This window comes from Trachinotus anak, unplaced genomic scaffold (genome assembly GCF_046630095.1).
Source record: "Trachinotus anak isolate AG129_WGS33_773 ecotype Australia unplaced genomic scaffold, CSIRO_AGI_Tana_v1 ptg000025l, whole genome shotgun sequence".
Classification (NCBI taxonomy): domain Eukaryota; kingdom Metazoa; phylum Chordata; class Actinopteri; order Carangiformes; family Carangidae; genus Trachinotus; species Trachinotus anak.
The window spans coordinates 10,230,707-10,248,399 of NW_027273876.1; the positions used below are offsets into that span (position 1 = coordinate 10,230,707).

General features: G+C 39.7%; 1 protein-coding gene across 1 annotated transcript in view; it reads left to right on the forward strand.

Annotated features, from left to right (window-relative positions):
• atrnl1b (attractin-like 1b) overlaps nt 1-17,693 on the forward strand; it is a 61,623-nt gene that overhangs the window by 26,884 nt on the left and 17,046 nt on the right. The window contains exons 21-26 of the mRNA XM_071462140.1: nt 3,238-3,290; nt 4,621-4,715; nt 5,043-5,121; nt 7,278-7,435; nt 10,785-10,846; nt 15,432-15,510. Of these exons, the coding sequence (XP_071318241.1) occupies nt 3,238-3,290; nt 4,621-4,715; nt 5,043-5,121; nt 7,278-7,435; nt 10,785-10,846; nt 15,432-15,510 (526 nt within the window). The remainder of the gene's footprint in view (nt 1-3,237; nt 3,291-4,620; nt 4,716-5,042; nt 5,122-7,277; nt 7,436-10,784; nt 10,847-15,431; nt 15,511-17,693) is intronic.

Below are 17,693 nucleotides of genomic sequence, written 5' to 3' on the forward strand. Positions count from 1 at the left end.
AATCACTTTTTTTTTTCCAAGTGTAATCAAATTAGTGTGTGTATGTAGTGACTAACGGTTGGGGTGGGGTGTTTGCTGTTCCCCTCTTGTAATGCAATTTCTGGTATCTCATTACATGTAATCAGTGTCTCCCCCAGCCCCTGTCAGCCACTCACTTGCACCATCCCCAGCAATAACCCCCTAAACAAAGACCTCTGCACAAGGGCGCTCTGTCGGTTTCAGCACTGCACACAGACGTACACACATGTAGGCTTTCACACACACGCGTGCACCGCAGCCACCGATGCCATTAGGACCTCCGAATAATAGCCGCGGTAATGAAGTGAAGGGTGCATCAGTGCAGAATAGAATTGTTTTTGAAAACAATTGATGAGGTCCAGGCTGCGTTACAGCGATGAGTCAAACAAGAGCGGTGATGGAAATATTTCTTATTATAGTGCTCATTTGTAAACATTATTATTATTATTATTATTATTATTATTCAGGATTCTTCTTGTGCTGGAGGTAAGGGGGGGTGAGCTCTGAGAGCGGGGACAAGTGCGCTTGCTCCAGCCTTCATACGTGTGAAGGACATTGTATAGGTTCATAGCAAATTTCTCCTCCTTGTGTGTGCGTGTTTGTGTGTGTGTGTGTGTGTGTGTTTTGCCCGTTAAATTACAGCGTGTGCACAAGCGGAGACAAAGGTTCAAGTTGAGAGTGTTGATCAAATTAAGATACAGTGCAGGGGTATAGCCTGGAGTTCAGATGAGTGCACACATGCATGTAGGTGTAGATTAAATTAAGATACAGAGTTGAGGAGTCGCACTATACACTTTATGATGAGCGTGTGTGGGTACGTGTGTGTTTTTTTCCTTCTGTAAATGCCAGGCGGCTGAAAACGCTCCAGGAGTGATGTTCTGTAAGGTTCAAAAGCCTGTGGCGGCGTTTATCCTCCGTCCTTTGTGCTGTGGTAAAAGGGCCTGTCCTCCCCTCTTCAACCTTAACAGTGAGAGACCTGGAGCTGGCTCTTCCCCAGCTCAGTGTCCTCCACCCATTAGATTGATGCTTGTCCTTCAGGATTTGCTTCTTAGATATAGCATCGAAATCCTGTTTGATCGGGTTAGTTGATATGTTGTCAAAGCATTTACTGTGCCTGTGTTTCTGCGTGAGCCGCTCCAGTACAACAGCTCCTGCTGACATGACAAAATAAACAGTTTATAAGCATTAAAACTGTCACGTGTGATTTTTCAGCATTATTAAACATTTGTAATTCGCTCACTGTATTATATAAACTGTAAGCTCAAGTTACAGTTTTACACCTCTGGTGATATTTAAGGTGTGGAAACACATCAGATGTGTTACTGCCACACTCATCTGACTGACTCTTTTTTTTTTTTTTTTTTTGCGTACTACTTTCACTGGTGATCCCGTCTGTCTCGTGAATCCAGACTGCTGCAAAACAACCAATGTTGCATTATTTTTAGAGGCACAGTCACTGTAACATCACTAACCGTCACCTCCTCCTCAGTGGCGTTCGTGTCTCCTCCGCTCCCTCCTTCGCTATGTGTCCTCTCTGACTCCTCGACAACGCCTCTGATATTTTTTTATTCTCGCAAGTCCAGTTAGTTGTCTGTAAGAGGAAACGACATCAAAAAATGATCATGGATATTATAATGGGTGTCATTTCTGACTTTATGCAGTTCTAGTGCACATGTGTGATTTTACTCATCCTGTTTATCAGGTGAAGTGCATCAGCCAGTGCAGAGTGAACTGTAGGCAGTTAAAATGCATCAAAGATCGAGAGACAGAGCAGGGAGATGCATTTAAAAGGAGACGAAGAGCACTGCTCTCCAATGAACACTGCCATATGTTCCTCCTCATTAGAGGCCGTTGGAGAGCCTGATAAAACACACTCATGCGCACGCACACAGTCGATGTTAACAAATGATTGTGTTTGGCAGCACTTCATTTAAAAGTCAGACCATTTTGGCTGTTACACTACAGTATCACTGAGGTGTGAAGATTGTGTGTGCTGTTGAACGGCAGCGGTTTGAGCAAACTGCATCACCTGACGCTGCTTAAGACACCCGTTCATAGCTTTCTGTTTACACAAGTGCACATATAAAACAAGTCAAGGGGTGTTATTTTGGAGATGTATTAATTGAACTGTTAAAACAACATTTTAAAATATCCCAACCAAAGCAAAAAAATATGTAAAGTACAAAACCTTTATGAGTGAGGATGGAAAATCGGTGAATCGTCGTTAAGAGCAAGTTTGTTTTTGTGTTTGCCATTTGTGAGGACAGTGGTGACGCTCAAGGATTTAAAATGAGAGTGTTTGTCAACTAACAACAGTGGAAGCTTCTAATTGTCCAGTTTTCACACAATCAGTTCTTTGTAGCATTTTAAAGTCGTTCTTGTTCTTGTGTAACTTGGAACATTAAATTCTTATTTTTTATTTCAGTTTTCAGAGATTTATATTTAGTTGCCATTGTTAATGTTAATGTTAATGATTTTAAGAGATATTCTTTATTTGACTGATGGGTACTGTACTCCGCTCCGGGACAGGGTTATCCCCAATCTTTTTATCTTCAAAAACACAGGCTGAAGAGAGAATCAAAAGTAATGGCACAATTGTTTTACAGGTTGTGTGTGAACATGTTCACTTTGAGCTCTGGATATTAAGTCTGAATCCTAAATGTCTGAATTAATAAAAATAAGTACAAAACAAAGTTAAACTTGCCTTGGGCAGCTTTGTTTAGCCTGTTTTGAACTTGACTCACTAACTGTATATCTCTCAAACTACATTTTTTTTTTCCTGTCCTATCTCATCCATCCCTTTCAAAGGGCTCAACTTGATTGGTGGTTATTCTTGGTTTGGCTGTCACATCTCAATTTAGGATTATATTTCTTTATAAATTGTGTTGTTTGCTCCAAGGATTTTAAGGGATTAATCTTAGTACGTTACTTTTAGTGCTCTGTGATCAGGTGGTACGTAAAGTTTGTAGCTCATCACTGTGTTGCTTCGATAAACAAAACTTAAAAAAAAAGAAAAAAAAAAGAAAAATCTAATTAACTTTTAGAAACTATCAGATTATTTCCTCTTTGTCAGAAGTAAGAGACTTGATGAGGCGCCAACAGCGGGAGCTAATGCGCTGGCACTTGGCATCCACTGCTCCTGATAAGAGGCATTCTTGCTCTCAATCTGTTAGCGCTCGTCTTCATCTTGTTCTCTCCTCTCTGTTTTCTTCACTGCAGATGTGACTCAGAGAACCGTTACCTTGGCAATCCACTCAGAGGAACCTGTTACTGTGAGTAATTCTCCACTGGACAGCTCATATTCACACACACACACACACACACACACACACACACACACACGCCGCCTTGATTATTCTTGGCTATTCTCTCTCTGCTTTTCTTTCTCCCTCTCCGCTTCTCCACTTCCACTCTTCCGCTCAGGGCAGATGGAGCATTTTAGCACTTTGGCACCAGGGGCGCTTGTTCGGTGACAGAATGACTTGTCGTGAAAATGTCAAGTGCATCAGAAGGAGTGAGTGATTGAGCTAATCAAGGAGACGGAGGAGTAAAAAACTCTCCACTTGTCTGCTCAGTCACTCAATCACCCACCTACTCAATCATTCATTTACAAAGTTGACTAAGTGGTAGTTTAAATAAGAGGGGAACCTATCAAGGTGAGTGATGCAAACGGCTGCATTATGAAATAAAAAAAAAAAAAAAAAAAAAAAAAAAAAGACATAAAGTTGACAGCCAGCGCCGAGTGGTCGCACATCTGTGCCTGTACTCCTGTGTGTACCGTACACGCTGGTGTTTGTGCTTGGAGTGTTTGTTTGCATGATGTTGTGTCCTTCACGGTGCTGCAGTACTTAGTGATGTGTTATCTGCCTTTCAACACTGTGCTACTGACAACAGACCCTCTGCCAAGGTTTTGTCCCTTTTTGAAATGCCATAGCCCGACACCAGGCTCAATGAGAGAAAAAGACAGGAAACTGAAAGCCTGCAGCTCGTTTTACCCTCTGCACACTGCTGGGACTTTCTCTTGAGCTGTCACACACTATTGTAAACATGACACTCCTCACACCACCTAAAAGGCCACTGACCGTGGATTAACATGCTGCACTCATTGTGGCTTTCTCCACTACTGTTTGAGCTCACTTCTATTATCTGCCGAGATTTTAGTGCAATTAAAACAAAATGGATTGAAGAAACAATCCACAATAGATATTTCAATCTAAATACTTTTATATTGATGCCTTATTGACCTTTTGTATATAATTTTGGGAAAATAGTGAATTTATTTGTGACAGTCTGCTATTAGTTAATAATGAAATACTTGTTCTCTACTTGATGAGGAAACTGTACTTTGCAGTCGTTTTGATTTCCCTTGTCTCCATCAGTCAGATTATTACTTGGAAGTTTCTTCTGATCACATGACATAGCATGCATCTCTTTGTTTTTATGCCGTCACAGTGGTCTCTAGCAGCGTGAGCCACAGCTGGAAGCTCAGATTGTGTGTATTCCTCAGAAAGTTGCTGCCCTTTGTTACGTAAGACGCACTGTTGAATGATGGGAAAGTAACGTGAGACCTTTCTTTTCTTTCCTGTCTGATTCTCTAAATAGACAATCTCCTGATCGACTACCAGTTCACCTTCAGTCTCATCCAGGAAGATGACAATCACTACACTGCCATTAACTTTATGGCCTCACCTGAGCAGGTAACTATTTCACAAATCAAAGCTCTCCAGTCTGGTAATAGAGGCAGAGACACCATAAATTGTCGCCTCGTTTTTTAAATTTTTTTGTTTGTTTTTTTTGAAGATGTGACATGAGTGCAGCACTTTGTTAAATCTCGTTGACTGGCCAATTCTCTATCAAGATGCTAGAAAGTTAAACCAGGAGTCTGGAACTGGCCACAAATTGTCCAAGGCTTCCTGAATCCTTTCGTAACCCCCAGTAGTTTCTCTGCTGTGACTTTTTGTGTGATAATTTCAGTTTATCTTATTTTTAACTACATTCATGTTGTGGTGTTTTCTTATCTCAAGGCAAACAAGAACTTGGACATGTCCATTAATGCATCCAACAACTTCAACCTCAATATCACCTGGTCGGTGGGATCAACAGGTACTTTTACTTTTGATTTTACACTTTTAATTAATGTAATGTAGAAATGCCTTGCTCTATTTTTGTCCCTCTATTAGACCGTAGACACCTTGCTGAGGGAAAACTGTGTGCAGATGTTATTTACATACTGATGAAGCAGGTTTTGCTTTGAAGTTGATGGATTTTCCAAAACTCTACACAGGCCATTGGTTAATGAGTTTTCTTTCTCTCTTCTCACAGTGTTATAAATCCACCCATTAGACTGTGAAAATACATATTCCCAGTTCAAACACTCCTGCAGTGAATTCAGTCCAGTACCAAAATATAATTATGCAATAAACAAAATATTTTATTCTGCATCCAACAAATGGCAGAAGTCACAAATGCTTTTTGGGATTCAAGTCAAAAGGTGACAGATTTGTAAAAGTCTCGAGGGTGAAGTCATGTTTGGAACAATTACACAAAAAAACCCCAAAATATTATTTAGCATGGGAAGGTCAGCGAAGCAGATATTCATAATCTCAGAGCATGTTGAAACCCACCACCCCACTGGGTAATTTCTCTCTCCCACACAAAATGACATGCACCGGATTTAGTCCAAGCATCATTAAGAAGTCATTTTCATCCACACAAGGCGATTTCTAAAGACAGGTCAAACACAGACTCAGGATAATTAGATATACTTATCTATATTTATTGTCATATCAATGCCAAAATTGCAAATTTAATCACCTACTTCCTACCCGCACCCATCCAGGCTTTAGTAATTTTATTTGTAATGTAGTAAAATTGTCTTCTCTTTTTTTTTTATTAATGTAATCATTTACTCAGTAGGTATAACAGATAGAACAGGAACAATAATGCACCCTGTCTGGGTAGTGAGTACTGTGTCACTGTTGAGTGGATATTATAGGTCCCCTGAGGAAAGACACCCAAGGACACTGCAGTCGTCCAGTGCCACTGTTTATCTCATGCCCTCCCTTCCTCTCAAGTCATCTGCCACCTTCTCTGTCCCCACCACACTGACATTTTCCAACCACTAAAACACGTTAACCTCCCCTGCTCCCTGCCGCCACCTTAACCTTTTCGATGCGGCGTCATTAATATTTGAAGCTGGGTCCCCTTTGCCCGCAAAGATATTGTGTCTCAGAAGGAGCGGGGAGCCTCTTCACAATCGACAAGAGCGTGAAAACGCCTTTGGTTTGGGGGGGAGGGGGAGGAGGGAGGGGGTGTGGGGCGGGGGTGATTTCAATTAAGATAAACGTGCTCACGTAGCCACACTCAAGCTGTCATTTTCAGTTCTTTTGTTTCAGAGTTGTGGGTTGGAATGTCAATGTTGAGGACCCACTGACATGAGGAAGAATAAGAAATGACTTGAAACATTAAGATAGATGGAAAATAGACTTTTCATTTAAAGGGCTTTGCTTGGAAATGCACTAGTTTTTATTTCAGGGTGGGTATTATGAATTGTATATTAACAAGACGCCCTCAAAGGTTTGCTCTTAAATTTGACCATATTGAATTTGGTTGAAAGAGAATTCTATCATCTTCTTCTCTTGAAATCTTGTCATCAATTATAACAGGTATTACACTTTTTAACTTGCCTGCCTGTTGTGGGCTGTCGCAGTATTCACCAAGAACACTCTGCTCATGAATACTGAACATAAATTAACACAAACAAGCACTATAATAAATAGTTGATCTTTGCAGAGATTTGTTGCCCTTATGCAATCTTCATCTGCCCCCAGGGCATACAATTTTAAAGTCTAGGTGTCAAATATACTAAATGCATTAGCTGATTGTGGTGATATGAATTCAAAAGATGAATATGTGCTAGAATGACTCAGTCATGACCTCTGAACAGCAGCATTTCAGTCCCTCTTTTGAGTTGTGCTTTTCTCCCACATCTATGCCCATTTAGTAATGAAATATGGACGGCATGTATAATTACACAATAAAGCTCCACTCTGTTTTAGGTCATCCAAAAAGATATAATGCACTTCAGACACAATAATAATTGGTCATGAGAGCTTTCCTGTTGTCCTAAATGGCATGAGAAACCCATTAATGGATTCATAATAATGTGTTGCAGCCGCTCCGGCGTCATTTCTGTATGTAGGTGAGCTCAGTGAGCACCAAATAGCAGTGTGCTGAACATGAACTCTGTGCCCCAACAGCTGGAACCATCTCTGGAGAGGAGGTGCCCATCGTGTCCAAAACTAATATCAAGGAATACAGAGACAGTTTCTCCTGTGAGAAGTTCACCTTCAGAAGCAACCCCAACATTACCTTTTATGTCTATGTCAGTAACTTCTCATGGCCCATCAAGATCCAGGTAAGGACTGTGACTTGTGACTGTGCTATCTGACTCCTATGAAGCAGATGATGCAGCAATTTAATCCTTTCTCAAGTGTAATGTTGTCCCAGATTTCTCACTACATGTACAGTATGTGTGTAGTCATCTAAAAAGATCCCATTTATAAACAATAGGTCCCAGTCCTATGTGCATAAAGAGAGCAGCAGCAGCAGCAGCCATCTTTGCCGATGCAGAGCTCCGTTGTTGCTCAGGGTGATTTCAAGTGCACTTTATTCTAATTACAGGTTTAATGGCCAATGGTTAGCTTGCATAGGTGCACACCTGTTTTTAAGCGGGCACTGTTTAACCTTTTCTAGATCTTTCTCTGAATGGTGGAGATTGAAGCTTTGATATGAGAATATAATACTATGAAAAATAAATTTGCTGTTAGTTATTTTAGGTTTGTCGGAAAACAACAATTAAGCTCTTTTCAAAAAAAAAAAACAAAAAAAAAAAAACCCACGGTTTAGTCTCACAGGCAATGAAGTCACTTGGGGCTAGAGGCCACATAGCACTAATCCGACTGACTGCTTCAAAATGAGAGACAAAGAGGGATGTGCTGTGATGTGATAGTGACAACAACACGGAGGTTAAGGGAGAACAGAAGGCTGCTCCTCTGTCAGATGTAGGCAGGTCTATTTGACCTGGGAGTCTGACAAAGCAAATTTGGTCTGCACTCATTCTCTCTCCACTGTTGACTGATGGCTATAACTGGCTGCAACTAAGCAAACATCACTTTAGTTGATATTCATTCAAAAGTTAAATAGTAATTAACGCCTCAAAAATTTAGGATGTGAATTTTAACGCTTTAACTTTGACAAATTCTTTTGGACACGCTCCAGATTACAATTTGATCCAATCATTTTCCATCAGTATTGGTTAAATGTGAAATACTGCTTAAACTTAGTGTTTTGTATATTATATATTTCTTAAAACATTTGTTATTTGTTATTCACTTACTCGCTTTAATTTACACTTGTAGCTCCATATTCCTGCAGTTTTATTTCTTAAAAACAAGCCCTAGCAATGATTTGTATTATTAACTTTTGAATGTTCCTGATGTTTTTTGAAATCAAGGAAAAACATTCAGCCGGTGCTCAGTCTGCAACCATCTTATTTGTAAAACTGTATGTTTAAGCAAGAAGCAAAAGCTTTTACTGAGAAATGTGATAGATACGGTTGTCATTTCTAACAATAGCACGCAATCCCCTTTTTGCTAATTAGCCCGCTCCCATATATTGATTTTCATATTTGTTCTGTCCCTCCCTTTCATGTGGTAGATGAGGGGTAATAATGTCTTAGGGGTCAGTCCATCTGTGGAGGTGGCCCGGTAATAGTTTTCTATTAGGTTTGCTGGCCAACAGTCACTTATTTATTATGGACTGCCGTGAGCCGTTAAAGCAAACGGTCTCGGTAACAGGATAAGGTCTCTCTTTCCTTGCTCGCCCGCATGATGCAGGGGAGAGAGCGGAGACGTGGATGAGATAAAGCTGAATTTGAGAATGCACTTATGAGCCTCTGTATTTAATGTGTAAATAAAAATAAATAAGATAAGCCGTCGAATGTGGGTAAAGACAAGGAAAGAGCAGTGTGACATCATCGTGTGTCAGTGTAATTGTTATCCAAGAAACTGCTCAGTGTAATAAAAGTCCACTTGTAATAGAGGAACATTCTCAAATGATGTCATCGATCGGCTGAGATTGACAAATTGAGATTAAATTGACCCCAAACGTATTGCTTTGACCTCATCCTATGTGAAAAGCAGTAGCGCCAGCACTAGAATAGAACGGTATTAAAAAAGGCAGCAAAACATCTGTGTAATGTGCGTTTTGAGCCGTGTCAGCCGTGTCAGCGAGCATTTCATTTCAGATCAGTGGTTCTCAGTCTCTGCTCAAGACAGTCAACGGTGGCAGAAGTTTGTGAAGGCCATGGGGTTGTCAATAAAGATCGGTCCAGTGGAGACTCAATCCAGCTGCACAACCTTAAGCGTGCACCCTCATGTCGTCACCACTAAAGCGAAATATTCAGCTCTATGTAGCTTGTCAGTTACACATCATTAAGGAACACAAAAGAGAAATACCTCTCTTCTCACACTATCTTCATAAATCAGTGACTCTGGTCTGTTTTACCGGCCCTGTGATAGGCTGAATCCTCATCGTTTAAATATTGCGCCTCATCAGCATTCAAAGCAGCAAAGAATGACGCAAGTAATCCACCTCCAAAAGCACGGTTTGTCCCCTATTACCCAACCCTACGTGCTTTCAACCAGAGGAGACTCGATATTGCTGTGGATGACGTCGTGTTTGTGTGTCTGAATGTTTTCAGGGCAGAATGCCTTCAAAGCATCTACAGTAGATAATGACATGTCACTATGATGCGGCCTATCAGATATGATTTAGCTGCCGGGAGCGTGTGTAATACTTCTTTTAATGAAGGTAAAACATTCACTGGGCCTGTTGCATTTTAGGCATAGAGTCTGACACATACAGACTCAGACTTTTGGACTCCACTGTAAATCAGCGATATACAAGAGAGATACTCTGTGTTATTCACCTCAACAACAAAGTTTACCTCGGGTCCCTTCCCATTGTGGCTCAATGGAGGTGTGTTGTTTTATCAGTGTTTTAAAATTATATTGCATTATGAAATTGTAATTTAAGCTTCTGTTTTTATCTTTGCAACTGGCGCTAAAGAAAAGAACTTATTAAAGATCTGAAGGAATCAGGTTTTTTTTTTTAATCTCTGGCTTCAGGTTTATATAGAAGAGCCTGTCTGTTGTTTAGAATAAGCAAGATACACTTGGATCAACTTCTAATTCCCGCTAAAGCTTTCCAGATAATTTTTTTTCAAAGGTCTTCACATTCATTCTGCTTCAGTTATGTATTGTCTACCGACAGAAAGCTTTCTGCCACGTTTCCCCCATTTCACTGATTTTTTTTTTTTCCTTTACCGGCAGAAGCTCTAATAGAAGATCCTCCAGAGACTCTTGTCAGTGACCTTTTAACAGGTCCACTCGGCTCTTAATGCAGACTTGACCTGTCAACAGTGTATCATGTTAACCCTGTCACAGTGTCACAGAGCTCAGTCAGAATGAAGTGAAAGTTCACCGAGCCGAGAGCTTCCCCCATGAAATTAAATGATTGTTAATGGCAGATTTTTTTTTTCTATTGCCATAAAGGCCTCACGTACCTTTTGTAAAAGTTTGGTGATTTATATCCATGTTCATATCATGTTGGCTGTAACGTTTTGTTCCATTTACATTGGTTTTTAATCTTGCTGTCCTGGTATTTGTCCGACTTTAAGTCATTCTCTTGTCTCTCTCAAACAGATTGCCTTCTCCCAACACAACAGCATCATGGACCTTGTCCAATTCTTTGTGACATTTTTCAGGTAAGTGAGTAAAATATTTATACAACTGGGATACACACACACTTAGGACAGCTAAAACAAACGACTAAGTGTTCAGCAATCAAGAAGCATTATCCTGAATTTGAGCCACCACCTCTTTAGTCTCCGCTCTGTTCTCCAGGGGCTTATTGAGTTACTTACTTGAGCCTGTTGGACGAGTTCTGTTAACCAGAGCACTTGTAAATGCTGCTTGTGTCTTCAAGGCAGTTTTTTTTTTTCAAGTGGCAAATGAGCTTCAAGTAACCGTTTAAATAGGTGCATATTGCTCTGCAAATACCATCTAAAGAGGAGGCGTGGGAGATCAAGATATGAGGACTCTTAATTTTTTTTTTTTTTTCATCCTAAGAGCGGTGATTGAAATGTTTTCTCACTGAAATGTTTAAAATGAGTCACTTGAGTTGTCTCAAAAGCACAGCATAGTCTGAGTAAATTAAAGGGATGTGAGTATAATTGCATAATGTATGCTTTAAGTTAGATATTGGCATATTTGAAAAGCTCCAAAAGGTCGGCAACCTTCTGAAAGGAGTTGCCTCATAAAGATGTAGACAGGCATCTTTGATCCTTAGCACAGTGTCTTGGACTGCTGGTTGGAACTTAAGCTTGTGTGTAGTTATTTTTGAATATTATATATATATATATATATATATATATATATATATATATATATATATATATATATATATATATGTTTTCATGTTATACCTGCCCCTCAGCCTCACATTCAAAGGAAATAACTAAAAAAGAAGCAGTAAGTGAGTAATGAACAATTAAGCATCATAATAATTACAACAGCACCATAACCCATAGTGCTATTTATGCAACAAGCTGTAAAGTGAATAATGAATAAGGCTTTTTGCATGAATAGCACCGTTTGAAGCTTGGCTTTATATATGATGCTAAAAGACTTCATGTTAAAGGAAAGTTGAACTGAATTTTCAGATTCAGTAAGGAGACACATGAGCAAATCAGCAGTGGGCCCCTCCCTCTCTCATTAAGTCAGAGGTGGAGACAGTAATTTTCATCCCTGACACTGACATAAGCTATGGTGCTGTGTGTATCTGTGTATATATGTGGGTTCATTTCATTTCAAGGTGTGCTGCTCAGAGTCGCTGATGGACCAACGCATTATCTGTGTCGGTGTCAGGGATGGGAATTGAAGACAGTCTTTGCCCAAGGCACCTGCCCATCACTGCCCAGTCCACAATAACTTTCCCGAGAAGCTGTCACACAATCAGTTATCGTTCGCCTCCATCTGATCAAATTACAGTTGAATAGCCAAATTCAGGAATTCTTGGTAGGAAAGGGGAGAAGCACGGAGCTTAGTTTATCGAAAATGTGTCTGACAGCTGCTTGCATCTGTTGCACAGGAAACCATTTTGCACAGGGTCACAACACGTGCACAGGGCAGAGTTTTGGTTTTTCTCTTGGGAATTGTTGTTTGAATGGCATTTGCAAAACACTGCCTCCTTTAGTAACTTATTTTTCTCGGATTTGCTTTAATTTTGATTGATTTAATACTTTCTAAATCTGAAGAAAATACATCCCATCTTTCCGTAACACAATTCATACCTTTTTCTTTTTGCCTGCCTATTTTTATGCATCCGTTTCCATTTGTATGTGTTGTATTTTTTTGTATGGATCTGTTGTTTTTGTGGAGTCTCTGTCTGCATCCTTGTTGTCCAGTTCTTACTGACACATAAACTTAGGAAAAAGGCCCTGGTGCAGTCGCAAGCAGCTGTGTGTGTGTGTGTGTGTGTGTGTGTGTGTGTGTGTGGTTTGTGGAGGGATGAACCTGCAGGAAACATAATCAGCCTGATGACAAAATGTCAAATCACCCCACAGGGTCTCCAGACCTCCGTGTATGAGAGAGAGAGATGGTGAAGAAATGACGGCATCACTGGGAACAAGCTCGGTTTCCTCTTTTGAGCTTGTTCCAATATTGGTTCACCTTTTTCACTACAGGCCTTTTGGACACCAAGTGTTTTTCCTCATCGCCACATTGTTTCTTCATCTTAGTGACTTCATAAACAATATTTAGTTGCACAGTTCTGCTTTAGTTGTAATCTAGTTAGATTATGATTGTATCATCCGTTCTGATTAGCTGCTGTAGAAACTCTCTAATTGGAAACTGTGCTATACTTGCAGACGAACCCCAGGGTCTAATTAATACTAGTTAACAAAATCAGCTTCATTCCGCTCATGACTCACTCAGGGTTTATATATGTGTGTGTGTGTGTGTATATGTGTATGTATGTATGTGTATATATATATATATATATATATATATATATATATGAGAATGTGTGCATGTAAATATTAAAGTCAAATGTGTTTACACCATTTATATGCAAGCACAAGCTTTTAGGAATCATGCATGTACACTTTATTTATCACCAGTTTTATGTTTAATTCAAAATGATTAAGAAAGGTCAAACTGAACTCTTAAAATGAATAGATTTTCTAAGCACTTTACAGAGGTTCACGTTTCTGTTTCATAATTTCCTTTTTTTGTTTTAATCCTATAATAAATAGACAAGATGTTGTCTTATTTCTCATTTAGCACCTTAAGGATGATTTTTACAGAGCCTCTCTGAACATGTCTTTTGCGCCGCCTGAAAAATCTGTAAACGCTGCAGCCCTCTGATTACAGACACGAGCATGTGATTAAAAGAAAGCAGTGTTGAGTTAGTCTCCTTTCTGTCAAAGGCCAGTTTTCTTACGTGTTAACACATCGTGGGACATGATTACTATCACAAAAAGACACATTTGGCTGTCTATTATTGAAAACGCACAATAATAATAATGTTAGAGCACAGAAAGAACAGTGGCACTTGTCTGAGATCAGTAAACTCTGGAAATTAATTAGAACGTGTGGTAGCTCCCTGTCATGTTTTTCCTCATGAGCGTGTTCTGAAAGTGACTGTTTAGGTCTCAAAGAGTTTACACCCTCCCTACAAATCTCATATCTGGAGCTACTTGTATAAAACTTGAGAGCATCTCCTTGTAAATATTACTTTTGTCCTTCACTACCTGCAGAACTTCTTTTTATTAACAGAGAGGCAGGGGGAACAGCAAAGGGGATTTAAGCTTCTTTACTGTCCAAAACACACACGATGAAAGCCAAACATCTGTCTGGGGATTTTTGTCACTTCTGCCACATCACATCCAAAGAAAAAAAGGGTTTCCCTGATTCTGCCTTTGCACCTCTAAAGTAAATTGTCATTTGAAGCACAGGAGGTTCCCATCCCTCAATGCTTTAATCCCTCTCTGGTTTTTTGCCTTGTCACCTCCACTTTGCTTCAATCAGGTATGAGAGGCTTTAATTTTCAAAGTGTTATCACATTCCTCACAGACATTATCGCCTTCTTCAAAGATCCTAGCCAATGGATCTACCAGGTGTGGCTGGCAAACCGAGAGCCTGCTCAAGTTGAAAAGATCAAACAACCGTTCCGTGAAATCAGAGCTCGTCATGTGTCTCTGGTGAAACGTGCTTATTGGACCAGGCTGCCCATTTTAGAACGTGGCATGTCCCAAAAGACTCAAAGGGCTCATTGGTCATATTACAGTATGTGTTTCAGTTCCGAGACAGATCCAAGACTCTGTTCCTGCACGTCAGGAGCAGAGTCATGTTCCCTTCTAATACAGTGACCAGAGAACAATTATAGGGAAATGATAAAATACCTAATGACTGAGCATTCACCTGCTTTATTTCTAATTTCTTTTATTTAGAATTAATCAAAAAAAAACTTTTTTATTTTGTCTCACTACCAATGCATGCAAAGCAAAACTAGCTTGACATACGATGGATATCATGAATAAATCCATAAATACATATCTTCTTTGATATTAAATACCCCACACAGACAGATGACAGATGAAACATCAGCCATTTTCCAGTTCAACATGTTGCTGTGACAAGCTCTTAAAATTACAGACTGTCTTTGAATGTCGCACAGAATAATCTTTACATTCTCATCTGTCACCAGGATAATGAAGTGGAAGCTCTCAATCAGTCATATTTTTCTATCCCAGTAGCCCTCAGGCCTTGCTGAATTTCCCTTGACTAATGATTTTACTGTTGGGTTATTAATTGAAGTAATCGGCCAAAATATTCAGTCTCTTGAGAAATGAGTGTGCTACCTCCTCATACCATCTCCCCTGTTTTGTCTTTTTTTTTTTTTTTTTTTTTTTTAAGTTAGAAAGAAAACTTTAGTAATACAGTAATACTGCCGTTATTTTAATATAGTAAAAAATACACAAAATGGAAATGCTGGATAAAAAGTCAATTCCAAAGTCAGGCCTGCACCATGCAGCATCACAGCTCAATAATTTTGAATCCAGCTTTCTTTTTCTAGAGAAATGATGATGTTATGAAAAAGCGTTTTCCTCGTGTTGCTTTGGCTGCAGTGAATTACTGTTGAGAGAGTATAAACTAGAATTTGAGCATACAGTGCAAAGATCAGGATCGACAGCTCCTGCATTCAAACAACATACGTGTGCACCTTTTCACTGATGACTGTTAATAGTTAAAGCCCTGCTTTATATTGTTTCCTTTCTGTCATTCCAGTTGCTTTCTGTCGCTGCTCCTGGTGGCTGCAGTGGTGTGGAAGATCAAACAGACCTGCTGGGCGTCACGGCGGAGAGAAGTAAGTCCATGAAACATGTTGTGTTTACATGTGAGATGAGGTAGATCAGACTGTTGCAAGATTTAATTCACTTCAAATGACCTCTTTAGAAAATGTTTCTCTCTTTCCTCAACCGTTCTTCTAAAGCACCTATCAAACCTCAGCCACTGTGTGTTCTCCCCCTGAAATTTATTCAAAAATGGTACTTACAAAATGTTGCACCGTCAGTGTACTCAGCGTCATGTCCTGTTGTTCTCTGATTGGTTGGATTTGTAGACATTGGTCATGAATTGGGTCCTAAAATTTCCAACACTGCCAGAATCCTGCCGCAGGCTGTCTTTGGTCGCCAGAGCTCTGAATCACTTGACGGTGGACACGTCTCACAGATCTAGGAGCTCTGTTTTTACCACGTTTCTCCCACGCTTGCCACGCTTGTCAACTCGCATCTCAGACCAACACTGCGCAGTGTAAACAGGGCCGCAAAGCAAATTGAGCCCTCATAGCAACAGTTTAGGAAGACAAAGATCGGATGAACACAACTGGCATGACCCTTCCTTAATAATCAACGTATTTTATAAGAGAGTTACACAAAAAAGTTCAGGGGTATACTTGTTCTTGAGTCTTTTCAGTTTAACTTTAGGTTGTTGGAAAACATCAGCTGATTTAATACCAGGTATGCAAACTGATTACTCAGATGCATCAATTAGGTTGTTGATGTCACAGGCCTAAAATAGAAGCTAGAACATAAATACATCAGCCAATTCTCTCAGCACTATGTAAACAGCGGTTTCTTAGAAGCTTTTAGCTTTTCTTTGAGAGAAGAGGTTTGTATCCGCACCTCTTAAGAAGTCTCAGTCTTTGATCACTTATGTCATCAGAAAGACAGCGAATATGGCCAAAAGTAATGATGGTAATTCAGATAAATTGAGGATTTAAGTTAAGTGGACCAGTGGAAAAGGTCTTGATGGAAGCAAGTAGAGGTACTGTGAATGACTTTAGGAAAAAGGGACAGAATGAACCATTAATATTCAGTGTTGGTATGAAAAGATGGGGTTGAGAAAAGATGGGGATGAAAGGGGGTGAAAGATGAGATGATTGGCAGTAGAAATTAAAGAAGAGGGTGAGAAAGATGCTGTGCAGGAAGGAGGAGGAGGAGGAGGAGGAGGAGGAAGAGGAAGAGGAGGAAATGTATGCAAATTCATCTCACAGTCCTTAACCCAAACTGTTCAGGGTAGGTGCTGGTTTCTGTAAGAGCCGCCATCATTTCCATCTCTTCACAGCAAATCCTATATTCTGGTGGGTGCTGTGTGAAGTTTCATTTGGTGCACATCCAGCCTTATGACCCGCAGTTTACTAATAAAGCTCTCAGAATTTATTTCCCCCTTTGGGAATGACATTGATCATCATAGGATCTGAATTTTATACCCTCTAATTGATATATGAAAATAAACAAGAGGGATAGCTACCGTGAATTCGAATCATGCCTATCCAAAGAATTAGAGTCAATAAAAATTAATGCAGACAGATGGGCTGACGTTATTAAAATTCTGCTCACTTTTTCCTGTCTGCTCTTGGCGTTCCCGTCATCTGTTTGTCGCTGCCCTTCAGCCGCCAGATGAAAAATAAATAGTTAAATGAAAACCTCCATTTCTTAATTTCAGGTGATTGAAAAGTTTTGTCATCGCAGGAGAAAAATGACTTTGAGAAGACATGAAAGTTTGGCTTGCAGATCAATTCCTACACACGGTATCATAATAAATACGCCGATCAGCCACAACATTAAAACCAGTTACCTGTTTTATTGTTGTGGCTGATTGTAGTGTTCATCTGCTGTATATTTTTTATTGCTGTGTGTGTTCTTTGCAGTGTAAAGTTGAGTGAAAGTGCAGGCCTTGTTTTTTTTTTAGCACATGTAATAGCTTGATATTATCAGGTTTTGTTCTGGGAACTATACTAAACATAAGTCAGTTTTACAGTGTGTTCATATTTCTGAATTTTGAATCCATCTCAAACCCCAAGTCTGCTGGGATTTTCCTTCTACCAGCGAGTGTGATGGTAAATAATGATTGAAACATGCATGTACAAAGTTATATGAAATTTTGATCAAATATTTCTCTTATGTAGTTGAACCCTGCTGACACAAAGGATTTGTTCACACCCTGTTCATCATTTATTTTAATATTGTTACGCTGTCAACAATTGTC